At 39.4% G+C, this 27,833-nt stretch overlaps 1 protein-coding gene and 1 long non-coding RNA gene across 3 annotated transcripts; one reads left to right on the plus strand and one right to left on the minus strand.

The window, feature by feature from the left end:
- LOC114140891 (uncharacterized) lies at positions 1-19,320 on the minus strand. The gene is made up of 3 exons (XR_003594718.1): positions 19,306-19,320; positions 6,243-6,249; positions 1-121 (listed from the first exon to the last, which is right to left on the minus strand). It is a non-coding gene; the product is annotated as an uncharacterized LOC114140891 (long non-coding RNA).
- gtf3c3 (general transcription factor IIIC, polypeptide 3) lies at positions 3,960-26,731 on the plus strand. 2 transcript variants are annotated; one of them, XM_028011184.1, is made up of 19 exons: positions 3,960-4,214; positions 4,667-4,733; positions 5,875-6,176; positions 6,268-6,391; positions 6,467-6,658; positions 8,449-8,614; positions 8,687-8,834; positions 8,911-9,055; positions 12,332-12,432; positions 12,516-12,687; positions 15,822-16,024; positions 18,312-18,413; positions 21,234-21,366; positions 21,485-21,710; positions 21,791-21,845; positions 21,934-22,069; positions 24,280-24,404; positions 24,502-24,654; positions 25,183-26,731. In XM_028011184.1, the coding sequence occupies exons 1-19, from the start codon at positions 4,122-4,124 to the stop codon at positions 25,303-25,305; spliced, it is 2,766 nt and encodes a 921-aa protein (XP_027866985.1). In that variant the 5' UTR covers positions 3,960-4,121; the 3' UTR covers positions 25,306-26,731. The 2 variants fall into 2 exon arrangements, with proteins under 2 accessions (XP_027866985.1, XP_027866986.1); XM_028011185.1 differs by lacking the exons at positions 12,332-12,432; positions 12,516-12,687.
- The last annotated feature ends 1,102 nt before the right edge of the window (positions 26,732-27,833 follow it).

A 27,833-nucleotide genomic window follows, 5' to 3' on the forward strand; every position in this document is an offset into this window, starting at 1 on the left:
GCAAAAATTGGGGCGTGGGAGGAGTTTAGAGAGGCCATGGAGAAAGACTTCCGTACGGCTTCGAGGCGATTCTGGTCCACCATCCGGCGTCTCAGAAGGGGGAAGCAGTACAGGACCAACACTGTTGGATGATGTGCTGCTGACCTCGACTCGGGACGTTGTGAGCCGGTGGGCAGAATACTTCGAAGACCTCCTCAATCCCACCAACATGTCTTCCATTAAGGAAGCTGAGCCTGGGGACTCTGGGTTGGGCTCTCCAATCTCTAGGGACGAAGTCGCTGAGGTGGTTAAAAAGCTCCTCAGTGGCATGGCCCTGGGGGTGGATGAGATCCGCCCAGAGTTCCTTAAGGTTCTGGATGTTGTAGGGTTGTGTTGGCTGACGCGACTCTGCAATATCACATGGACATCGGCGGCAATTCCTTTGGATTGGCAGATTGGGGTGGTGGTCCCCCTGTTCAAAAAGGGGGACAAGAGGGTGTGCTCCAATTATGGGGGGGTCATGGTCTTGAGCCGGAAAAATGTAGAGTGCCTTCTCCAGGTCGGGGGGATTGTCCTGCCCCAAGTGGAGGAGTTCACTTGGGGCTGTTAACTCCGGGATCTTGTTCACGAATGAGGGAAGAAGGGAACAGGAGATCGACAGGCGGATCGGTGCGGCATCTGCTGTGAGGTGGGCGCTGTACCGGTCCGTCGTGGTGAAGAGAGAACTGAGCCAAAAAGCAAAGCTCTCAATTTACCCGTCCATCTACGTTCCTACCCTCATCTATGGTCATGAGCGAAAGAACGAGATTGTGGATACAAGTGGCCGAAATGGGTTTTCTCCTTAGGGTGTCTGGGCTCTCCCTTAGAGATAGGGTGAGAAGCTCAGTCATCTGGGAGGGACTCAGAGTAGAGCCGCTGCTCCTTCACGTCGAGAGGAGCCAGTTGAGGTGGCTTGGGCATCTGGTCAGGACGCCTCCCTGGTGAGGTGTTCCGGGCACGTCCCACCGGGAGGAGGGCCCGGGGAAGACCCAGGACATGCTGGAAGGACTATGTTTCTCGGCTGGCCTGGGAACGCCTTGGGATTCCCCCTGAGGAGCTGGAAGAAGTGGCTGGAGAGAGGGAAGTCTGGGATAAGCAGAAGAAAATGGATGGATGGATGCCTCTGATTGGTTGTTTCTAGATAGCACTGGGAGAAGGCAGAGGAAATAAATTTTTCACATATTATCCCTCATGCCATAATTTCACAACATAATGATAGTTTCAACAAATATGTAAACAAAATGCCAAGCTAAAACTGTGTGGACTGGCTGCAGACCAGAAAGGAGGCTGTTTTTTATAATCATTTTATTAAGAATGTTTGAATTTCTGTCAGTAGTAAAAATATTGATAATTGTAAAGAGAGCAAAGACACAGAGAAATCCTAGATCCCATGGAATGATGCTAACTAGCTTGTAAATGAACACAGTGCTGCTCACCTTTTTTTTAACTGGGACAGGGGTCAAAGGTTATGTTGGGATTGGAGCTGCTACTGACTGACTCACCTGTTGTTAATGTGGTAAAAGGTACTGGGACAAGTTAAATATGTGAATATCTTGGAATTTCTTTTCCTTCGTTCATTAAATGCTAGTGAAATGGAGGCAAACAATAGTCTGTAGCTAAGCTAACTATGCTAAATGGTTGATAGTCTCACAGAGTCTACCCACCACTCTTGGAAAAAAACTGTGCTACAAATTGACTCTCATGTCTTTTTCTCTCTCTTTTTGTTGAAAACCTGACTTTATTATTTTTCCAGGCAGCATAGTAACTGCCACAGTCGTTCTGGGGCCTCATGCATGTGCGGTGCCATATTTTACGCACAAGTCGGCATGTATAAAAATGAATTGTTATTCATTCATTGTTATTTAGACCAAGAAGCATCAAACCAAACAACATAACATGCAGACAAAATAAAGAAAATAAAAATAAATGGATGTGAAAACTGAATGTTGGTGGTGCTTTCACACTCGTGGTAGCATGAGACGGACTCCACAACCCACACAAGTGGCTCAGGTAGTGCAGCTCATCCAGGATGGCACATCAATGCGAGCTGTGGCAAGAAGGTTTGCTGTGTCTGTCAGCGTAGTGTCCAGAGGCTGGAGGCGCTACCAGGAGACAGGCCAGTACACCAGGAGACGTGGAGGAGGCCGTAGGAGGGCAACAACCCAGCAGCAGGACCGCTACCTCCGCCTTTGTGCAAGAAGGAACAGGAGGAGCACTGCCAGAGCCCTGCAAAATGACCTCCAGCAGGCCACAAATGTGCATGTGTCTGCACAAACGGTTAGAAACCGACTCCATGAGGATGGTATGAGGGCCCGACGTCCACAGATGGGGGTTGTGCTCACAGCCCAACACCGTGCAGGACGCTTGGCATTTGCCAGAGAACACCAGGATTGGCAAATTCGCCACTGGCGCCTTGTGCTCTTCACAGATGAAAGCAGGTTCACACTGAGCACATGTGACAGACGTGACAGAGTCTGGAGACGCCGTGGAGAGCGGTCTGCTGCCTGCAACATCCTTCAGCATGACCGGTTTGGCAGTGGGTCAGTAATGGTGTGGGGTGGCATTTCTTTGGAGGGCCACACAGCCCTCCATGTGCTCACCAGAGGCCTGACTGCCTGACTGCCATTAGGTACCGAGATGAGATCCTCAGACCCCTTGTGAGACCATATGCTGGTGCGGTTGGCCCTGGGTTCCTCCTAATGCAGGACAATGCTAGACCTCATGTGGCTGGAGTGTGTCAGCAGTTCCTGCAAGATGAAGGCATTGAAGCTATGGACTGGCCAGCCCGTTCCCCAGACCTGAATCCGATTAAGCACATCTGGGACATCATGTCTCGCCCCATCCACCAATCCATGCACCACAGACTGTCCAGGAGTTGGCGGATGCTTTAGTCCAGGTCTGGGAGGAGATCCCTCAGGAGACCATCCGCCACCTCATCAGGAGCATGCCCAGGCGTTGTAGGGAGGTCATACAGGCACGTGGAGGCCACACACAATACGGAGCCTCATTTTGACTTGTTTTAAGGACATTACATTAAAGTTGGATCAGCGTGTAGTGTTATTTCACTTTAATTTTGTGTGTGGCTCCAAATCCAGGCCTCCATTGGTTAATAAATTTGATTTCCATTGATGATTTTTGTGTGATTTTGTTGTCAGCACATTCAACTTTGTACAGAACAAAGTATTCAATGAGAATATTTCTTTCATTCAGATCTAGGATGTGTTATTTGAGTGTTCCCTTTATTTTTTGAGCAGTGTATATTGGATATCAGTTACTCAATATTTAGGATAAAAATTATGGTTCTCATGTTAAACTATTTTGGATCCCTGCCCACATTGGTGTAGTAAGAAATTAGTTGGCTGATAGTTTTGCTAAGAGTGCTGCAAAAAAGAATATTGTTGATTTAAATGTTAAAATAAGTAAAAATGAGGTAAAGAATATTATTAAAATGTATATCAAGAAGAAATGGCAAAACCAGTGGGATAGAGGATTCAATGCTAGGTTTTATTGTAGTATTCAAAAAGAAGTTGGGGAATTAAGGAAATGTAATAGAATTAAAAAGAAGATGTTATATCTAGAATAAGCTTTGGAAATACAGGATTAAATAGTACTCTTAAAATAATTAATAAGCATAGTACAGGTTGTTGTAACTATTGTGGAAAATTAGAAACAGTCCAACATATTTTTTTTTTAGAATGTAATAAATATGTTCAGGAAAGACAGGTGTTACTTAGAGATTTAAGTAGGAATAAAAATAAATTAGATATTAGGGAATTGTTTCAGAGATCATCTGGGGATGTAGTTTTTAGCAGTATTTTTTGTTTTCTAAGAAGAACTGGCATTATGGGGTGATTATAATAGGTAAACGACCCATACTCCAATCTGGAAGGTGGCGGTAATGCACTTATAAGTTGTTTGCCAACCGCCATAAAAATAAAAAGAAGAAGAAGAACTTCCTGGTAAAACATGTCTATAGCCTCTGTGGTCCGCCATAACAGAAAAGAAGAAGAACAATGCCTGTAGCCTCTGTTCTACTCTATAGAGCTTCAGTCCAATACGAATGCAGGTGATCTGATAAAGCTCATCTTAGAGCCCGAGCGGATATGTCAGGGTTCAGCGCAGAACTAATCGACTATCTGGAAGGTAGAATAACCTTCGAAGAGTTTGACAGACGGAGAGACGAACGGAAAGCGGAGGTACACCTCATACAGCGCCAGTTTTAGATGCAAATGAACATCAAAAAGAAAAAGCATTTATTTTGGTCACTTACATTTATCACATAAAATAAATCTATTTCAACCGTTGGTCATTTTAATGCTTACTTTTGATAAAAAGTCAGAAAATTAGAATATTCTAAAGACCAATAAAACACCCGAATAAGGTAGATGGTTGCTGACTTAACAGCTGTCCAACATGGTTCAGTGCTTTGTCCAAGCATATCAATGGAAAGTTAAGTGGAAGAAGGATGTGTGGTCTAATAAAGTGCATTTGCTACCTACACCAGCAGTTTTGAGAGGCTTGTGTCACAAACTCCATTTAAGAGGTTGAACATGTCTTCCATGTCTCTGTTTGACTGCCCCTATCGCTGTGGCTCAGTCATCCCTGTCTTGGATCTCCCTCTAATCATGCTTTTCCCATTTTCCACCAGGACTCAGAGGAATTTACAGAAGATGAAAACAAACCTTCCACCTCGGCACAAACAAAAGCTACTATTGGTAAGATGGCTATCCTGATCACAACCATTACCTAAAACCAAACGTTCCCTCAGCTGCTCCAAATCCTGGTTTATTCCTGTTCAGTTTTTGCATTTTTACACATCAGAGAGAATGTCTTCCTGAACTTTGTTGCTTTGACTACAAATCATAGGGGAAAAGAAAGCACAACCTTGTGGAGTTCTGAAGTTTTATGTAGCTGACTTAATAGGATTATTCAATTATTTGCCTCTAATATTAAGAGAAAAAAGACTATGGCCAGGCTAATTAAACCCCCAAATTTTGTGTCTTAAATTGGAATTTCAAGGAAAATGAATCAAAAAAGGGTTTTGTAGAAATTTGTGGGCATAATTAAAGGTAAAACCATTCCTTCAGTACCTGGTCTGGGCTGCTTTTGCATGAATTACTGCATCAATGCAGGGAGGCATGGAGGCGATCAACTTGTGGTTCAGGAAGCGACCATCTGCATTGTTGGGTCAGGTGTCTCATTTTCATTTTGACAATATTCCATAGATTCTGCTTTGCTTCACTCTGAAGTGTGTAGTTATTCCAGTTGCATGTGAATGTTTTACAACCACTCTTTTTCCTTCCACTCAATTTTCTATGAACATAATTGCATTAGTATACTGCATACATCCAGCTTTTTTAGTGGCTTACCTTCCTTGTGGAGGGTGTGGGTTTCTCTGCTGGACAACTAAAAAGTCAAAAGTCTTTAGATGATGTAGGTCATAACATTTTGGATGCTTTTTCTTTAAAAGACTTTGTAACCCACTCTGTATGTCATAAAGCTATACAGTAAATATTACTTATTGAAATTAATTCCTGGACTAAAGGAATGAAACAAAATCCACAAATGGAGTCATCTTACTTAAAAAGGCTCATGAACGTTGAAGCCGTTAGCAGTTTTTTTTTTTCATTTTAAGTGACAATGAAAAAACAAAAACACATTAGGTTTTTTGTTTTTCACTTATTACATCAAAATGAAAACTTGGATAACAAACCGGTCCATGCGTTCCTTTGGTTTAATAAACAAAAAATAAAGTCTGTTTTTTGTGTTTTCATTTTTTGTTTCAAACCAAAAACAACTGAACTGCCTAAATGTACACCGACCTAAACATCCAGAGATTTTCCTCTTTCCGTTTAGAGGATGGAGTCAGCCCAGGAGTACAGCAAGCCTTTGCTTCCATTCTGGGGGAAACGGCAGCAGTGGCATCTTCAGAAGAGGAGGACAGCTTGAGCTATGTTGATGACAAAGATGATAGGGATTTCAATGTGGAGGAAGAAGAGGAGGCGAAGGGAGTGACCAAAGAGAGGAAGAGGAGGCTGAGGCAAGGAGGCAAAAGAGGCCTGAAGAGCAAGTTAGAGGAGGAGGAGGAGGACATGACGGTGGGAGACGTGTTCAAGCTGGAGATGGAGCTGAACCGAGAAAACAGAAGGTTGATGAAGGTAAGACGGCGAACAAAGATCACCTTGCCTCCTTTTTTACTTACTGAAAGTAAGTAAATGTCTTACTTGTTTACTCACTATGTCTCTACAGGGGCGTCGTCATGGCAGCAAACTGCCTCAGGCTCTCAGGGGGCTGATGGGAGAGGCCAACATCCGTTACGCTCGTGGGGAGAAAGAGGATGCCATCTTGATGTGCATGGAGATCATAAGACAATGTCAGCAGCTGTTCATTTAACTCCCTTCATACAAGTAGATGATCTGACTCCTCACATGTGTCATGTGTCCTTTAGCTCCTCTGGCCTATGAGCCATTCTCCACTCTGGCCATGATATATGAGGACAATGGAGATGTGGACAAAGCGCTGCAGTTTGGGCTCATCGCTGCCCACCTCAACCCTTCAGACTGTGAGGAGTGGATCCGACTGGCCGACATGTCTCTTGAGCAGGACAACGTCCGACAGGCCATCATCTGCTACACCAAAGGTGAGCTATCTCCGTCACTTCCTGTCCCTCACCTTTACCACTGTCTGATTTTCTCTTACATTTGATGTTCCATTTAGTTTTTTTCCACTTTTTTCTAAACGTTCCTCTTTTGTACAAAAAAGAGGAAGATCTGGTGCAGTTTCTGTGATAGTTGTAGTAGTTAGTAGTTTTGAATTGAGATTACACTACATATTTACACCAGCCATTTTTCTTCCTGTCTGACATAAAATCAGTATTAACTTTTCTCGTTTTAGGTTGGTAATTACTTTCATTGGCTAGACTAAAATTCTTAATGTGTGTAATGGATGAGGACTGCCTGACTTGGGTCAAATAGTAAAGTATGTAAGTAAATGTTTATTTATAAATCGCTTTTCACAGACATGAAATCACAAAGCACTGTACTCTAAAAATCAACGTTAAATTACACAAAGAATAAAACAAGCATAAGAAGTACAATAAAACTGACAGAGAAGTCTTTTTCATGTGTAATTGGGTCAGGTTATCTCACAGACATATTTTCAGCTCTGCCCACTTATTTTCAACACAATCTGTTTTATGAAGTGCACCAGTTCCTCCTGCACCACAACACCCCCACAACATGATAATGCCACCTCTGTACTTCACAGTTAGGATGATGTTGTCAGGCTTCCAAGAGTCCCTCTTTTTTCTATAAGTGATCATTATAGTCAAACACATGGATTTTAGTTTCATCAGACCACAGGATGTGCCTGAAGTCTGACAAGGAAGTGGTGTGTTTGGACATATACTTGTGGATGTGTGTAATTACCTCAGATTTCTATGAAACTTGCTGCACGAATAGACAGAAATTGGTGGGAGGTCTTTGTTTTGATGCATTTATAGAACCTCACTGTAAAACAACATTTTACAAGGTAGTTTTGAACTAATTTGTAGTGAAAATATCTTAGTACACTTGACTAAACTAACTTGTACTTCAGCAATAAATCAGAGCTTGCTTTAAGTCAATAATTTCCTCAATGGGCAGTATTATACACTGCTCAAAAAATAAAGGGAACACTCAAATAACACATCCTAGATCTGAATGAAAGAAATATTCTCATTGAATACTTTGTTCTGTACAAAGTTCCATTTGCACAACAGCAGGTGAACTTGATTGTCAATCAGTGTTGCTTCCTAAGTGGACAGTTTGATTTCACAGAAGTTTGATTTACTTGGAGTTATATTGTGTTGTTTAAGTGTTCCCTTTATTTTTTTGAGCAGTATACATTTTCCAGGCACGTAGTACCATTTTCTAGCACAATCAAGTAATTTTGTAACATTCACTTGTTATAAAAATGCTGGTTATATCAAATATGAGCTAAAAGAAAGTTCACATTGTAGTTTAAAACCTTGAAATTACTCTCTGTCTATTTAAAAACTCCTTGTCTTTCTGAAACTCCACCTTCAGGTAGTCATCACAACATTGCGCCTCTATTAACCCTTTAGAAGTCTACCCAAGCACTTAAAACAAGTATGTACTGTATATCTTAACTGAAAAGTTACTTATCAGTTAGTTTTGCCTTATCTCAAGAGTACTAAGATATTTGCATAAAAACTAGACTAAAACTACTTAGTAATATTTTGTGTTTTTGCAGTGCTGCTGATCACTTATCAGAGGTAAGTAGGCCAATTCTAATTGGTGACATAAATAATGTCTAAACATCAGTGAGTCTGTCTGAAGCCTAATCACATTCTGGTCTAAGCCGTGCTACGTAGGAGACAGGCAATGTGTTTAAAGTCATAGTGACGTCCGATTGGCTTCTTTCCTGCAGCGATCAAGTATGATCCCACCAATGTCCGCTACCTGTGGGAACGCTCCAGCCTCCAGATGCGCTTGGGGGAGCACAAGCAGTGCATGGACGGCTACCGCAAGATCCTGTCTCTGCTGCCTCAGGAGGATGGGGAGCACTTCATGCAGTTGTCCAAAGACATGGCTAAGTAATGGAGTTTTTGGACTGAATACACATTCATCCAATCAGATAGGCAGTATTTCATCTGTTTGTGTTGCAGGAATTACTATGAGAGCAATGACCTGCCCTCAGCACTGAGTGTGATAGAGGAAGGTCTGGCCCGACACCCTGGCTTGGTCAGCGATGACTTCCTCAACATGGCAGCTGAGCTCTACATTTGCAACCGCCAGTACAAGAAGACCCTGCAGGTTTAGATATATGTCTATGCAACAGAGTATCAGAGTAAAGTATGTTCTATCTCTAAGGTGTGCGTATCTGCTCTAGGTTCTGGTCAAATTTGCAGACATTGTGTTGATTCGAGCAGAGTCCCTATCAGAAAGCTCAGCTCTGTCTTTGAAGGACATGGGGACAGAGGAGCAGCAGAAGGAAGGGGAAAAGGGCACAAAGTCAAACACTGTAGAGGACAACGGTGAGTTCATTACCCAACCTCTTTGTTTGTGTACAGTCAGTATGCATCTTTGTGGAAACAAAAATCTCATTGGCTCCTGCTTGGAAGTCGTCTTACAGATTTTTGCTGTTAATTAAGGCTTTTTAATTAACAACAAAATGAAGAAACCAAAATTAAGAAACTTTGCTCCCGCAGCTTTATAATTCTGCAATGTCCAAAGACAAAAACTTAGACAATATTTTCATTGGTGTTCTAATAGATTTTGTACATATTAGGGGTGAAACAAGTAATCAGATAAATCATGATGAAATGATTATTGAAATAATCTAATTTACTAATCAACTAATTGTTAACTGGAGTATACAGACTCTAAAAAAGAGTCTGTATTTAGACTCTTTTTTTAGTCTAAAAAAAGAGTCTAAATAGACTTTTCTCGGCAGACTCTTTATATATATATGTATGTATGTATGTACGTACGTATGTGTGTGTGTATAAGTATATATATATACAGTATATATATGTATATATATATATATATACACATACACCAAAGACCTGGATGATGGCCCAAAAAAGGTTGACGAACATTGATCTAAGTAATCAGCACAACCTTCCAGCCCGGCAACCACTTGGTTCATCAACCGCTGAAAAGTGGCAGGTGCATTCCTAAGATCAAAACTCATTACAGTATAAGAGTATAATCAGGATGGTGTGATAAAGGAAGACACCTCTTGGGCTCTAGCAGACAAAGGTACTTGATAGTAACCTTTGAGCAAATTGAATTTACTCGCATACTTAGCCGTTCCAACATGATCAACACAGTCTTCCATCCGAGGAAGTGGATAGGAGTCAGGTTTTGTAATGCTGTTTAGTTTCCTGTAATCAGTACAGAATCTATAAATAACATCAGGTTTTTTAACCAACAAACATGGTGAGACCCAATTGGAACAAGATGGTTCAGCCTGGCTGTTCTCCAGCAAATACTGAACTTTTGACTTTTGAACTTTTTTGGAGTCATGATAGAAATGCTGACAGATGGGCTGTGCAATTTTCACATCAATGTCATGCTCATTTAAGTAAGTACGTTTTGATATCAGTGAACAACGCACGAAATCCAAAATGGACTGCTTCAGCTGCTCACTTCTTTCTGCAGACAAATGGGCTCAATAGTAGTCACAAGTTGGATAACATCTCAGAGTTCTTAAGTCTTGGCTGGAGTCTGCACATGCTCATCTAATCTTGCTGTGCAGCTCAAGTCCACTTTTTCTGAAGAGGCAGCTGCCTTCATGTGTTTTTCTTCCACAGTTCGACTGAAATAGGGCTTCAGTAAGTTACAATGGCAAAGCTGAGTTGGTTGTTTAGGGTCTGGGGAAAAAAATTGTAATCTTGTGCTGACACCTGTTTCAACAGAATATGGACCATAAAACTTTGCCTGAATATACAACCTTGAATAAGAAGTAAGGCAAGCATATTATCTTGAAACACTCCTGAGTGAAACACTCTACTTTCAGACTTCTGGTAAAACCATTGTTTCATTTTTCTTTGAGCCTTTTTAAGATTCTCAGAAGCTAGTTTACCAGCCAGGAAAACTCTGTGATGAAAACCGTTAATATAGTCAAACAAGTTTGATGGGGGATCAGAACTCTCCAAATTAGTTTTTAGAACAGCAAGAGGACCACACACTAGTGTCGCAGTATGCTCACAACAATGCCTTCAGGGTTTGGTGAAAACTCACCAGGGCCCCCTGGGTTTGAGATGACAAGCACTGCTTTGTCGATGGACTACACCAAGTTGTTTCAAAATCTCAGTAAACATGCGTGAAGTGAAATTGATCAAATTGAAGTGCCTATCTGAAGTGACTTTGGAATCCCAAACACTGAAATGAAATTAGACAAAGCTTTGACCACCGACTTTGTTGTAAGTTTTGATTAGGTTTTCCAGTTAAGTGTGACAGGTTTTCACAAAATAAGCAAAACATTTGTTCAGACGCGGCCAATAAAAATGATGTAAAAATCTATTATAAGTTTAATTGCCCGGACAATACTCTATGAGCAGTTTTTAAGTCACGGTTTCTGGACTTAACTGGAACTACAACTTGGTAAACTGGACCAACAACATCCCCATCACTATAAGACAACCTTTTACGTACCAATAGGTTGTCTTGCAGAAAATACCCACATGAGACTTTTGTATCCTGTTCAGCAGTACTTGATCAAACAGAGCAGCTAAGTTTGTGTTTTCCTGCTAGACAGAAATCATCTCACTGAGTGATAAAGGAACAGGAAGAGTTGGCAGACAGGCAGTCTTCTTAAGAATAGTACCAGGTTTACCAGACTCAACCTCCTTATCAACCAAAGAGCGGGTAATGGCATGAGTTACTGCACAAGATGAAAATGCTTTAGTAAAGTCTCGAGCACACACGTCTGAGAAACTGTTGGACACAACAACTCATCGTCCAACTTTGAGGCAGTAGTTAAAGAATCTGAACCAAGGGAAGTTGCATCTGTCCCATCAACATCTGAAAGAGAAACAATAAAGACATCCAATTTTAAAAGTTTGTCCTTAAAGAAGCTCATTAGCTGTGGTAACTTTAGTCCTTTTGCAGCTTCAAAATCAATTTTGAAGTGTTCTGCTACTTGACAAATCAGCTCCTTTTTTAAGCTTTTCCAGCAGTTCTAAAGTTGGGAAAGCCAAAAGAGTCCACAGTATCCATTTTCAAAAACAAACAAACAAAAAAAAAAGAACAAACCAACTTCCAGTACAAACTGGTCAGAAAATACCAATTTTTTTAACCAACAACAATAAGGAAGTACATGACTGGTACAAACAAACGGCAAATCTCCATTTTCCAACAGCGAACTGTCTAAAGAATCCTGCAAGAAGATAGGGCAGAGACCTACTTCAGCCGTAACTAAATATATGTATGTAAATTAGCTATTTTTATCATACTTAATGGAGTAGGTTGATGTAAATCAACATGCTGGTGATACCCCCTATACTACTTAAGGTAACCTTAGCATTTAGACTAATGCATACTGAATGCATTTAGTCCTCGTTAAGCAGCGCAGCAATGATTCGGATCAGATCAGAATGCTGGGTTCCAACCCACGTGCATACTTTGGCATGCCCCTTTTAAATTTTTTCAGAAACTTTCAACTTTTTTCTCCCCTTTCCTATGTTCGCTATCCGCTACTTTAGCTATGAAACGAAATGAAAGAAAAATAAATCTTTCACAGGTAAGAGGATTGGTAACCAGTATAAGTAGTATTTGTAATTATGTGTCTGATGTTCCTGCAGATGAAATTCTGGATGTTCAGGTTCCGGACAGTGTCCCAGTTGATCTCAGGGCCAAGCTCATTGTCTGCCTCATACAGCTAAATGTTTTCACACCGTCTGAGGTAAAGACAAGTCATCACTTTGTACCAGTCCACAGCTTAGAAACCATAAGCCCAACTTTAGTACAGGTTGGTTGTTTCTGCAGGGCTTAGTGTCGACTTTGATGGAGCAGAGTCCGGAGGAGATTGGGGACCTGTACCTGGACGTGGCTGAAGCTTACTTGGAGCAGGGACGCTACACGTCTGCTCTGCCTTTACTATCGGCCCTCGTCATCTCTGAGAAGTACGACCTAGCTGTGGTCTGGCTGCGGCACGCAGGTGGGAGCTGAGTCACTGACAGACATCTCAAAATGTCCTTCTGACATAGACATGGGGTATAGATTTTTTTTATAATCCAGATCAGTATAGGTGAGGGCCAAGGTAATAAGAGTATGGTAAAAAAAATTGTTGTAGATCTCTTTCCTGTTTCGGTGTCTAAATGTTCTGTTTCTCTCTTTTTTTTAATAGGCCAGTCACAATAACAAATTTTGCTGGACGATAAATTGTCCCACAAGTTATTGCAATAAACGATCATATTGTTATTTTAAGACTCTTTTCGAATAATATGAGAGCAATGACAGCAACGCAAGTACAGCCTGTTGAAGACCAATACATTTTCTAACAAGTATTTTCACATCTGAACTGGAAAACATTTTGAATGCCTGAAAAAAATCAACTAAATACCCAAGACAACGAATTAAATGAAAGCTTTTTTCATCCAGCCTTTGGTAGAAAGAGCTATACAAGAAAAACAATCATCCAAATTGTCCATTTCCTCTTAATATTAGTCAATATCAAGTCATTATTAATAACATAATCACTTCCTTCTTATAAATAAATGGAATTAACATAAATATGCATGTACATGATTCACTTAACTGGTTATCTTAACCCAATACAATGACAATAATTCAAATAGAGTACTCCTTATTTTCAGTAATATAGAACTAAATGTTAAATATTTCACCATCGGAGAATGGCGAAATATTCTCCAATGGTGAATATCGGAAATATTATTCCGAGATAATATCGGAAATCATCAAACATTTTTTGATTATTTCATCAAATAATGTTGAACAAATTAACTAAATAGTCATGAACAAAAATATAGCATCAGCCTTAATATACCATGCTAATGTTAGCATTAGCATTCTCCAAACAATGAGACAAACACTGACCAGTTAACTTCTTCCAATTTTTAAGCCTAAGAAAACCCATTCTTTTGAAGATTTGAGGCATCTACGAACTGCAAGGTGCATCATTAGGCACATAATAATCACAAATGGAAAGCAAATGATTTAAAGCTCACCTGCAGCACCCAACCCTAAACTTCCTTGTCCACCATATGTTCTCGGAGAAAAAAAAACAATTGGCCCCACCCTACTTTTAAAAACCCAAATTCCACAAAATCTTGCAGGTTTTCATACTTAGTCCTAGAATAGTGGGCAGGATTAAAAGCTGCAAAGGGAGACTTAACCTCAATTATTAAAAATATCTGGGTTTCCCCCAAACAACCTTACTTTCTTCCTTCCTTCTTTATGTCATTCCTTCTTTTCATTTTTCCTGCTTTTTATTTTTGTCTCCTTTCTTCTGTCCCCACATCCTGCCTCCAAGCTTTCATTGTTATTTTCCTTCTTTCAAGTCCAAAAAAGTCTGAAATTTTTATATAAAATTAGTTGGAAGCCTGTTTTTTATGTACTGTATTTGTTCAGTGTTTTCTTTGCAGGAGGAGGACATTTGCAGCATTTCTACTGACCGTACAATTGTGCAATTTGACATTGCACTAGGGGTTGAACCAATTAGTCGACTAGTCGACTAGTCGACTCTAGGACGTCTCGCGAGTTTTTACATTTCATGTCGACTAGTCGCAGTCATGTGATTGCCGGTGGTGACAGCCTGTGCTGATCTGACAGCACAGTATACGTCACAAGACACAAGAAAAATAAGTTAATACATTAGTTTAAATGATATGTAGATGGATGCATATTTGTGGGTTTACAGTGTTTTTAAAAGGAGATGGAGTTGCAGCTGCAGTCCACTACAAAACACGAGCCGTCTAAAACTCGCCCCCTTCCCGCTAAGGACGTCACTTAGCCGGCTCGCGAGTGTCTTTGTCAGGACGATCTAACTAATACATAATGATGTTATGTTGCTGATTAAATAAAGATCTGTGGTAATGACAGCTGCTGATTAAATAAAAGCCTGTAGTTGGTAATGACAGTGTATACTTGTCTGACATATATATAGCCGTGAGTTTGTGCTAAGAATGACACTTCGTGCTTATTAGTGTCATCAGATCAGCTGTCAGAAGTGTATGACACTCTGACAGCTGATCTGACAGAACACTGGCTACAAAATGGCGTCTTCAAAACAGATCGAGGACAAGCCCGCATCTTGTCAAACAGGTAGAAATTCATCAACAGTGTGGAAATATTTCACTAAAGATGACTCTTCTGGTTTAACTACCGTAACATGCAAAATCTGCAAAGCTGTGCTGAAGTACAACAAAAGTACGACCGCGATGCACAGTCATTTGAAAAGGCATCCGCTAATGCTAGCTCCTGAACAGTCAGCTCGATCCAGTCAGTTGTCAGTAACTTCATTCATGAAACGCCCAGCTGTGACAGGACACCAGCGGCAGCAAATCACAAATTTGCGTCTTGCGTTGCTATGACGTCACAACGACTAGTCAACTCGACATCGACTCGACTTTTATCATGTTGACGTTGACTGGAAAATATCTTAAATCGTTCAATCTGCTGAGTCAGCAGAGCTTCCTGCCGCGCATCGGGCGGAGGAGAAGCAGGTGGTTTCGTTGAATTCAGCTGTAACCAAACGGGATCCGTTCATAACAAGTTTGGCTTGTGATGTTCCAAAAGCACCATGTAGTCAGTGTGATAGTTTGACTCCTATAGTAACTATCCAGAGATCATCAGCATCAGCCGGTGTTTAGAAAAAAAAAGTCAGACCCGACTTTGTGCAACAAACTTTTCCCCGCTGCTCACGAAGAATCTCCATAATAGACTTCGTAAAAGCAGGAGAAGGGGAGTGTGAGTGTGTGTGTGTGTGTGGAGGGGGGGTCAATATTTGCCGTGAAAATAGCTAATAAAGCCTCCAAGTAGTTGTGAAGGGTTTTTGCGCTTACGTCACTATGACGTCACCGCGACTAGTCGACATCGACTCAACTATTATCATGATGTAGTCGACCTTAAAAAATATGTAGTCGTTCAACCCCTACATTGCACTAAAAAAACAAATCACATCTTATTCATGTGTGATTTTATTTGCTTTTCTTACTTACAAAATTGTGTTTTTGTTTTCTGATATTGCCGGAATATTGATCATTTTGAGCTCATTTGTAATGGAAACGCAGCTCGTCTATTTTCAATTGATGTCCCCTGCTTGTGTCACAGAGTGTCTTAAGGCTCTGGGCCACATGAAGGAGGCAGCAGAGAGCTACACCAAGGTGGTGGAGATGGCCCCGCTGCACCTGGAGGCCCGGCTGTCTCTCGCCACGGTGCAGCAGCAGCTGGGGCGGATGGACTGTGCTCTGAAAGCATTGGAGTCCATGTACGATAGTGACACGCTGGCCCAGGATTCGTCCGCTGCACAGAAGGTCAGCCTGTGTTCTTTGGATGTCTTTTTTATGTCTGCTGAATTAGGGATGTTTTTGTTGGGGGACAATCTAAGACAGTCTTTTTCAAACTGTGGTCCCCGGACCACTGGTGCTCCCGGATGCCCCCTAGTGGTCTGCAACATACTGCATGTAAAGATCTGTTTATTTGCCGTGACGTGAACTCAAAGTGCAAAGCATAAAGTTAGCTTACCAAAGGATTTTGATTAAACATAGCAATGACTAATAACTGGCTTAGAACCAGATTACTCAAAAGAAAAACTGAAGATACCTGTGGAAAGAAAACAACACCAGGACTACTTATGTGATCAGAGGAAGCTAAGTCATACATGCTGAGAGGATTGATTCATTCATGTCATTCTTGAGTGATTTGTTTTTTTTGAATGGCTCGATGCTGTGAACGGTAGGACTCCAGAATCAGTTAGTGAGAACTGTTCTTTGTTTTTTATAACTTTGCTTGCTTATAATGTTGTGCTCGCACATCAACAGCTGTTGTTGTTTTTATTTAATTAAAAATGATTAAATTAACTTAATTAAATGCAATGGTGCGGAAGAGGATTTTTGTTTTTGGCAAAGCAACTCAATTCTATATTCCTTTTATTGTGCTTCTAAATTACATATAGCCCTAAAAATGTTAATGCACACAACGTGTGGTAATAAAGAGCAACTTCTTTATTAATTTCTATATATTTGACGTCATTGGGGAGATTAAAATCCACACTTACAGATTCTGTAAATAACTAAAAATGCCCCGAGTAGACTTGTTCATGATTTTGTTGTGGCCTGTTATATTTACCAAAGAAAACAAGTGCGTCAAAAGGTTAATATTTTTCATTTCATGTTTTATACATTAAGATGTTGTTATTGTGGGGCTTTTTCAAGTTAGGGGGTCTGTGAGTGTTTGTTTGTTAAAAGGGTTAATGGTTCTTAGCCTGAAAAAGTTTGAGAAACACTGATCTAAGGCATCCCATTTGCAGCCCTCAAAGTTTTCTTTTCCCAGCTAGGGGTTGAAGGTTGATGCATTAAAAAAATTTTACAGTGAAATTTTCACTTTCAAAAGAGATACAGACAATACAAAGTCTAAAACTGGAAGGTACAACTTAAAGCATTGATTACTTAGTCAACCATGTTTTTCTGCTTTTAATCCAATTCAGAGTGAAGAGGACCACAAATATCTAGTGACTTTTACTCATTGCAGACTTTGGTAGTAATAACCATGACTAAATAAAACAGAAATTGTTATCCTGTCCTCGTTTTTGAAAATTGTTGTGCGGCACCATCTTTCGCTTCAATACAACACCCAAGTTTGTTTACCAGTTGTGGGACCAGACCAAAACACCTCCCAGTCATTACCTTGAGAAATAATTAGATTTGGTTAAGTGTGAAATAGACTTTAATGCCAAAAATTATCAAACGTTACAAATCACACAAATGGAACAGTCCAGGATGGAGGAGCTGTTGACATTCACAGCCAAGCACTGGGATCCACTCACCACACCTTAATAGTGACACCAAGTAAATCAAAGATTGTGGCGCGAGGTCTGCTTTCATCCTCTCCTCATTCCACAGCCTCCCTAAGGGGTTTGACCTGCTTTAATTAGGCATGCAGCAGTGTACATGTGAGCAGATAAGAGAAAGAGGAAGGACACAGAATCATATATCCATAACAAATTGAACAGAAAATTTCCAGATGAAGACAATAGAAACAATTGAGTTTTGAAACGTGGTTTTTAGGGGGCTTTTTTATTTGATTTCCTTTTAAACAAGGAAAACCAACAGATGTTAGGTTTTAGATCTGAAATGATATACAGCTCAATTTTTCTACAGAAATCACTTTATTATAAGTGGGGTTTTTTATTGAGGTAAAATAAATTAAATAAAAAATAATTTTATTTGGTGGCTCTCTATTGCCTTCAACTTAATAGTTTTGGCCCACATTGCAAAATGTTTTGCGATAGGAATGATGACTAAACACAAAATTGAGGCTGCAAACTGTAAGGTAAGGTAGGGCTATTTTATTTTTATAGTACATTATCAGCAACAAGGCAATTCAAAGTGCTTTACATGAATTAAAAGGAAATACAAACAAAATAACAAACCAAAGGAAAGAGCAAAAGAAGAAAAAGAATCTAATAATTTTGATCCAAAGTATATAAACTAGATACTGTAAATCAGCTCAGGTATTTTTATTTTTTTATTTCCTGTAAAGATCTAGAAATGGAAAATATTTAATTGCCATCCAAGCTAATTGTGTGTGTTGTAATTGTAGGAATTGAAGCTGCTGCTGCATCGCTCCACACTGCTAAAGACGCAGGGTAAAATGGAGGACTATCTGGATGCTATGATCACCATGATCTCCATGCTTCTCAAGGTAACTCTTGTCTAAGCCTGTCGCAATAAGTAAATCTATTAATCGCATGATAAATTAGAAGGAGCTTGATAATTTCCATTCTGATCATATTTTTTGAAGGGCACTTTTGTTTACAGAGATATCACCTATTTTATTGATTGTTTCAGTTATGTGTGGTGCAGAGGTTGCGCTAGACTTTTTTGTTCATCAGTTTAACTGATAGGCTGAAACATACAGCGCCTTGCGAAAGTATTCAGCCTCCTTGAACTTTTCAATCTTTTGCTGCTTTTCAGGCTTCAAACATAAAGATCTAAAATGTTATTATTTTGTGAAAAATCAACAACAAGTGGGACACAATTCTGAGGTAGAACAAAATGTATTGGATATTTTTAACTTTTTTAACAATTAAAAAAATGCAAAGTGGGGCGTGCAATATCATTTGGCCCCCTTGCGTTAATATTTTGTAGCCCACCTTTTGCTGCAATTACAGCTACAAGTCGCTTGGTTTTGTCTCTATCAGTTTTGCACATAAAGAGACTGAACCTCTTGCCCATTCTTTCTTGTAAACTAGCTGGAGCTCAGTAAGGTTGGATGGAGAGCTCTTGTGAACAGCAGTTTTCAGCTCTTTCCACAGATTCTCGATTGGATTCAAGTCTGGACTTTGACTTGGCCATTCTAACACCTGGATATGTTTACATTCCATTGTAGGTTTTGCTTTATGTTTGGGATCCTTGTCTTGTTGGAAGATAAATCTCCTTCCCTGTCTCAGGTCTTTTGCAGACTGCAACAGGTTTTCTTCCAGCATGGTTCTGTATTCGGCTCCATTTATCTTTCCATCAATTTTAACCATCTTCCCTGTCCCTGCTGAAAAAAAGCAGGCCCAAACCATGATTCTGCCACCACCATGTTTGACAGTGGGGATGGTGTGTTCAGGGTGATGAGCTGTGTTGCTTTTATGTCAAATGTATCGTTTTGGATTGTGACCAAAAAGTTTGATTTTGGTTTCATCTGACCAGAGCTCCTTCGTCCATGTTTGCTGTGTCTCCCAGGTGGCTTGTGGCAAACTTTAAACAAGACTTTTTATGGTTCTCTTTGAGAAATGGCTTTCTGCTTGCCACTCAGAGATCCTCACTGAACTTCTTTAGTGAGTTTGCTGCACTGAAAGTAAAGGAGCTGAATTGCATGCCCCACTTTGCAGTTTTTTATTTGTTCAAAAAGTTTAAAATATCTAATACATTTCATTCCACCTCACGATTGTGTCCAACTTGTTGATTTTTCACAAAATAATACACATTTTAGATCTTTATGTTTGAAGCCTGAAAAGCGGTAAAGGGTTGAAAAGTTCAAGGGGGCCGAATACTTTCTTGTTCAGTCAAATAAAATTTTTCATCTTTTTTTTTTTTTTTTTACCCCTGCAGGGGGTCTTTTGTGGGCTCTCGTGTCCCTTATATGATAGTGGGCTGACAGGAAACAGGGAAGGAGAGGGGGGAAGACATGCGGCAAATGTCGTCGGGTCCGGGAGTCGAACCCGCGACGGCCGCGTCGAGGACTGAAGGCCTCCAAATACGGGTCACGCTAACCCCTACGCCACCATGGCACGCCCCAAATAAAATTTTTATCTGTCAGGGTTAGGTATATTTTGTCTGTTGCATTTATTTTTTGCAGTTTAATTAATATTCAGCAAGTAGAACAGACAATCCAGAACCCATCTTATATTAATCAAACAGATGGACATATCTAACTTTTTCTCCGCAGTAATTAAAAACCACTGAGCGAGCAATGGAATGAATCAACACCACTTAAGTTATGAGCACTTCACCTGATGGGGTCTGATCGTTCAGCCTTCCAACTTCCTCCTGGCCCGAATCTAGAGGAGAAATCCAGACTAAAGTTTAGATCGGACCTATAAAATCCAACCTGACCAGTCCATAGACATCATGTCTGAACCTCATCCAACCAGACTGATTAATTTTTATTAGAGGCTTGAACCTGAAGTAAACCCGACATGTTATTTTAATTAAGATTTTACTGCTTCGCTTTTAAACCACCATTTGAATAAGCAGTGTAACTTCTCCCAGCTTTTGTTTAACATCTTCCAGCTGCATTTTGTCTTCTGTAACGCAGAATAAGCCAAGTGCAAATTTGATTGATTGAATGGATTTTATTTCTGTAGCTTGAGCAGAGCAAGGTGGAACCGTGTGTGCATTTACTTGTTCAGCACACTGCACTTGTTACAGTCTAATTAACTCATTACATTTCTTTAACAAGGTTAACTGTCTACTCCTCAATTTAAATAATCAACAGATTAACACAACATAGCTGATTTATTTACCTCTGCAATGTGCAAAGAATTGAAAGTGTCCCACATCTCCACCAATAGTCAGGGGTGTGAATTGTAACTTGTTGGACGAGCTTAGGTTTTTTCCGTCTATTTAAGAAAAATACCAATCAAATATGGAAAATATTTACTGTATTTGACCATATTTACCATATACTCTGCGACCTCTCGTGTGGCATTTATTTCCATTTTATTTATTGATTTTGGTTGTCGTTTTATTTTGAATATTAAAAATGACTTCCAGTTCCAGTGCTGTGTGTTCCTTACAAACACTTTATTAGTCTTTGAGAGGGCAAACTTGTATTATTGTGCCATTATTAATATATTACCTAAAAATGGTCTCAAAACATTATAGGTTGCTGTAATAATTACTGGGACAATTTATTGTCCAGTAAAATTCACTGTGGCAGGCCTCTGGTGTTCTAATCACATCTTCAAAGGAGAAATCCTCTCACTCCCTGCATTTGCAGCATGTCAAATAACATGTGATGGTGTGTTTCCAGGTTGCTATGCAACGTGCCAAGGTGTGTGTTCGTTCTGTAACTCTAGCAGGACAGAACCACCTGAAACTTGTGAAGATTGAAGACATGCTGCCAGAAATCGCCGACCATGAAAGTGCCTATCTGGACAACATGTGTATGTAGAGTATCAAACATAGACAGATAAACTGGAATAATTTGAATCTTCCACATTTTTTCCCAGGTCCTTAGGCAGGTTGTCCTAAAACACCATCTAATCTAATCTTTGTGCACAGGTAAAACCAACGTTTTATCCAAAGAGGACTGGTGGCAGCTGTTGCTGAGCTGCCTGCTGGGGTTGTGTGACCTGCAGCGTTACGAGGAGGTGGATCTCCTCGTGGAGTCGGCCATGGAGTTCTACTCCTTCTATGACAACAAGCCCAGGAGGAAGGAGCTGGAGTTCTTTGGCCTCTCTGCCACCGTCCTAAACCAAAACTATTATAAGGCATACAACTACATCAGGTGCGGATGGAGAAATAAAAGCAGCGTATGCTATATGGTTACTGTTTTGTTTTTATTGATTTTAGTTTTTTCTTCATCAGATTAATGCTTATAGAAAATGTAGATCTACCTCAGTTTTGGAACATTTTTCATCAGGTATCTTTCCTTATCTCTGTTTTCACATATTAGATAATATGCCAGGTACATGTTGCAATGTATTACCTGATTGTTTCTTTCTCATTAGCTGACAATATCGTCCCAGCACCAGCGCCACCACCGCTTCTGTCTACGGCTGCTGTTAAAGCATCCTGACAACCATGCACTGTGTGTTCTCTGCGGACACAACGCCATGGTGTCTGGAAGCTTCAAGCATGCTCTGGGTACGTCAGGCTAGGATACATTAGCGTTATCTAGGAGTTGCTTACATGGTAAATTTGCAAATGGTGCTACCTTATTTCATGAATAACTACATCTTGAGGTTGAAATGGGAGCAAATAAGAGGTCCCTGTATTTTATTCCCTCCTAAAAATGTATTTAAGAAAGAATATTAACACAATGTAGCGTAACGTCAGGTCCGCAAGATCCCGCCTCCTGCAATGTCCGTACTGGAAGGCAAAAAAGTGCTCACCGATGATGACTACCATTGGTTTTAGCTGTTGAGTTGTCAACATAACACACTAAATCTTAAATGCATTCCTGATGTATAAAAGAAAATGGGACACAGTTGCCAACTCTGACAACTAGATAACAAGGTAACATGTAGATGTGCTTACAATTTGGTGTGGTTCACTTAAAACAGATCATCAGTAGAGCAGGTGTTTAAATTAATTAACCCTAATCAACCAACACTGTGGTAGCTAAGCCATGGCTGTGGTACTACAGTGGTAGCTAATCTACAGCGATCACTCAATCGCAAAATAAACATCAAGCCTGAAAACATAAAAGTGTTACGGACTGAATGTTCTGTTTGTGTGTCTTTTGGTGTTGAATCCTTATACATTAGTTGCGTTGTCAGTTGCTCTGGTAAGTTTGTGCCTGCATACAGACTCGTTGCAGACACAGAGAGCGAGAAGAAAGGAGTAGTTTTGAGTTATACTTACATGTTTTTTTCTGCATTATTTTTCCTTTGCTGTGACGCACTGCACTAAATTAATAATACATAAATCTTCAGGTTTCATTTTGTTAATGGAATTGTTCTACCACAGTAGAGTTATGGATGGCAAGCAAAAGGCTTTTTCTCCTGCAGCATTGTGCACATGTGCAAAATTTCCAGATGTAAATAACGTGCAACAACATGTCTATAACATGTATTAGCCGTGTTAGTAAGAATGAACTAGTATCTGACACATCAGATTCATTAATCCTGCTAGGATATTGATGCACTTAACAATAAATATGATACTGTAATTATTGCATTTTAAGCTAGATAGCGTGCCTAAGACTGGAACAATGCATAACATCATGTTGAGCATCTACAAGTTCTAGTTGGGCTAAACTTAAATTTTATCCCAACCGATTTCTTGTCTGAGTTCCTGTAAGGACTTGGGGAAAGGTGAATCCATCACTGTGATGGATTCACAGATATTTTCATAACCTGGATATAATTAAAAGTTTTAAACATCAATCAGTTTTGACCGAAAATATTCCTCTACTAGAAAGCTTAAGATAAAGAGTGGCTTTATTTTTCGACACCAAAGTGAGTCCGAGCATCCGTCAAAATGTATCAAAAGAAATTAAATGCTTTCCTACAAGAACGTTCAACTTATGTACTGGCCTAGCCAAGGTTCAGAAGTAAATCTGATGAAAAATATTTGTTGTCACTTGAAAAAGACTGTGGACAACTTCTGTCCACACAGTCAGAGATTTGTAGAACTTTGACATTCTTGTTTACTCTCTACACTGCACCTCACTCATACAATGAGTGAGAAGAAAAGCGGACAAGAAAGTAGACGATATGAACAGAAATTAACTTCCTTAGTACAAATACAAAAAACTCTTTCCTATGTTACAAAATTCAACATTTTACAAGTTTTAATCTTATTTTGTATTATTATTATTATAAAGGCCTATCTATATTTGTAAGAGAGTAGATATATTTGATCAATTTTCACTATAAAATAAAGCAGCTTGTATCATGTTGAATTAAATGTGAAAAAAAGATACACGTTTTTTCTAAAAATTTCAAGATTACAATTTTAAATTAGCTCTTGCAACAAACAGAATTCCTAAACTACAGCAAATGCAGAATACAGACAGATCCAGTGGGAAAATATATAGATTTTGATCAGTGCAGACTTGACTTTGACTTGAACAAAAAGATTTGAGTCTAGACTTGAATTTGGAAAAAAATGTTTTATAGACATCTCTGGCTACTGTTTTTTAAATTTCTCTAATGGACTTGTTATTTAAACATAATACATATCCTGTTGAATTTGGAACATGCTTTTAAATTATTTGTTGTCTCAATCTTTTTACCCAGAAACCTGACATTTTAGCAGGTGCATGAAGACAAGTATGTTTAGGTTAAAATGCAAATGAAGTGACTCCATTGTAATATGCTGAAAGTGTTTCATATGTTTGTGTTTTTCAGGACAGTACATTCAGGCTTTAAAAACCCACCCGGAAAACCCACTGCACAGCCTTTATGTGGGTCTCACTTTTTTCCACATGGCATCCCAGAAGTATGTAGCCAAACGTCATGCTTTAGTACTGCAGGTACATGTCGTTCCATTTCATTTTGCTCTGGTTGTTTCGCTTACATTTCCTGCAGCTGATTGGGTTTGTTAGAATGTGTCGCAATATGTGTTTTTAGGGATTTTCCTTCTTGTGGCGATACGTGGAGCTGCGTGGAGCGTGTCAGGAGAGCATGTACAATCTGGGCCGAGCACTGCACCAGATGGGCCTTACACACTTGGCCATACATTATTACCAAAAGGCGCTGTTGCTACCTGCATGGAAACTGGATGTAGGTGAACTATACAGCTGGTCATTTTGAATGAAGCCGTATTACGAGAATAAAGTCAAACTAATACGAGAAAGTCATAGTATTACGAGAATAGTCAAAAAATTACAACGATATTCTGGTGATATTACAACTTTATTCTTGTGATATTATGACTTTATTCTCGGAATAATAGAGTCATTATCAAACAAAAAAAAGTCATAATATTGCGAGAAAAAAGTAAAAAAAATAGAATAAAGTTGTATTATCAGAATAGAGTCATATTATGACCTTATTCTGGTAATATTAAAACTTTATTCTCAAAATATTCCCTTTATCCTCATAATATTACAACTTTATTCTCATAATACGACTTTATTCTTTCATTATTGCAAGTTTATTCTCTTTAGTTTATTTTTGTAATTTTATGATGATCTTGTAATTACATTTTTTTATTTTATTTTTTTCTTAGTATGGCTACTCTGTCGTATAATTGAAAGTTAAAAATGATGGTCTGATTGTTTCCATCTAAATATCTCTTTCCTCTCTCAGGGAATTTCAGGAGATCAGGTTGATTTGAGGAGAGAGATTGCTTTTAACTTATCACTCATCTATCAGGCCAGTGGGAACACGGAGATGGCGCGGCAGCTCATCAGAACTCATTGCACTATATGATGAGGTGCTTTTTCTATAAAGCACTGTCAAATATGGGGATTTCTGATTTTACCTGCAGTGAAAATGTTGAGACAACTTGTATTAACAACAGTTTTATTTTAATTATAAAACAACAGTACAGAGTTCCAATATTGTAAATAAAATAAATGTAATTTGTACTTTGTCATTCCCATGGCTACTTTAGAATGTTCTCTTGTCATTGATTGGGACCTGTGGAACGATTTTGTGCAGCCCTTGACCATTGTTTCAGAATGGTCAACATTTGGTTTGTCATCTCTCATGTTGATGCAGATAGCATGTAAAAGAAACTTTTACTGTGCAATTTTCACAAATGTAGGGCCATGATGCAACACAGTGTCTGCATTGTGGTACACTAGTCAACACATTGTTTTTAAAGGTTTTATTGGCTTTAGTTACCTTTATTTGATAGTGAATTGACAGGATAATATGGGAATGGGAAGAGGTGGGTCAAAGGTCACCAGGCCAAGAATCGAACGTGCAACAACCGGGTCGAGGACTAAGGCCTCCTTATGTGTGTTGTGTTTAACCCCTGCCACTACAGCACCCCACACAATTTTTTTTAATGAATTTTTCAGACACAAACGGTTTGTCTGCTGTACCACCTCAAAGATGTGTACTGATACTATTTGAAGTCATCAAGAAAATCGTCACAGGTAGACTTTTGCAGTTTTCAAAATATTGATAGAGGGATTAATGCCAGGCTTCTAGATAAAACCAGTTGCTATCAATGCGAATCTTTCAGTGTGCAGTGATTCAGCTATTTAGATTCATGATTCAATTCAGAATATATTTTTGATTCGGTATGTATTTTTAATTCAGAAAACAATGTTTCCATTCAAGCCTTCTAGAGATTCTGTTTAAATTATGTGACTGGTGAGATGAAAAGACTGTAAACATATAGAACATTTATTTTTAAAACAATTCTATTAGGTTTCATACTGCATCAAACTCCAATAAGCTTATAATTACGCAAAATTAGGTTTGAGCAAAATTAATTCTGTAACTAAGGCTGCTTTCACACTGCAGCCTGAAGTGACCTAATTCCAATTTTTTTTCACTTAATGCGACCTGTATCTGATCTTTTCATGACATTATGGCGGTTGGCAAAACATTGAGCGTGGCGTTCAATGTTTTAGCTTCCTGGTTTTTTCTTAAAGGGGAAGTAATATGTGTTTTTCAGGCACATTGTGCCATTTTATAGCTCAGTCAAGTAACTATTACCTTCAGTTATAAAAAATATTATATATTATATACAAATGTGCCTTCAAAAAAATTGTACATTGTAATTTAATGTCTTAAAGGGATCCAAGATTATTTGAACATGTTGGCCTAAATATGTTGTAATTTTTCTACTAACTAAAAGTGTACTGTTTGTGACACGCCAAAACTAAATTATTTCAAAAGATTTGTATCTTTTGTCATATTTTTCACCCATGGAGGTCGCCATTTTTTCATCTGTTGGATTGATTAAGCGTTGTGGTCCATTCTGTTCTGGAATCCACAGAGTAAACACAGGAGGGTCAAGTTTACCTGAGTTGTTTATCATATTGCGTTTGACTGCTGTCATTTTAGATAATGCCACATTGTCACTGTTGGCTATAATTAAATAGATTAACAAACAGTGAGGTGAATCTGAATGGCTTCCCACACAACGCCTAAACCCTGCTACTGCCGGAGCGAAAAACGGTGAGAGAAACATCAGATTGACACCACTGGAAGCTCTTTGAAATGCTGATGGCACTCTGAGGCAGCGCCGGACGAAGACCAGACCAGACACAGAGCTATAGAAATACGAACAGGCCGGATCACACAGTCCGACCAGAGATAAGCGTCATTCATTCTTTCATTTACGAAGCTGAAGGTGGCAGCGGCAGCAAAACATCAGATCCTATAGCCAACTGTCCTCTTCCTCCGTTTGGCCCGCTTCAGCTTCATCACCTCTGGTGATTTCTACATTCCAAATATACATGACAAATAGACGAAACACAAGGGGCTGCTGTACATGATGCTCAGCATGTAGCTTTACAGACTAACAGGAAAATTAGTTTACCACCATTTCGGTCAAAACATACGGAGCCCTTTAAGGGACATGGGGAATTTTTTTTCTTTTGCGTTACCTCGCAAAACTTTTGCGTTCCCTCGCAATACTTTTGCGTTACCTCGCAAAACTTTTGCGTTCCCTCGCAAAACCTTTGCGTTACCTCGCAATACTGTACTGGTCAGTTATGCAGCATAATTGAATACTGCAAGCCTTTCTTACGGTGGGCGCCGTACTTTTTGCTTTAATATAAGGTTATGTGAGGTTTTTCCATGAATGTTAGTATCTTTTTGTGAAATATCTGAAGTTTTATATCTTTCTTTAGGATAGAAAGGCACCACAAACCTACGATATAAACAGAAACCTTCCGTAAGTAGGAAAGAAATAAAAATACATTATAATTTGGACTATTTCTGAGTTATTATCGCGGGTAATAAATCATCTGACAGTTTTGATTGTGTCTCTGTTG

This window comes from Xiphophorus couchianus, chromosome 24 (assembly GCF_001444195.1).
Source record: "Xiphophorus couchianus chromosome 24, X_couchianus-1.0, whole genome shotgun sequence".
Lineage (NCBI taxonomy): Eukaryota > Metazoa > Chordata > Actinopteri > Cyprinodontiformes > Poeciliidae > Xiphophorus > Xiphophorus couchianus.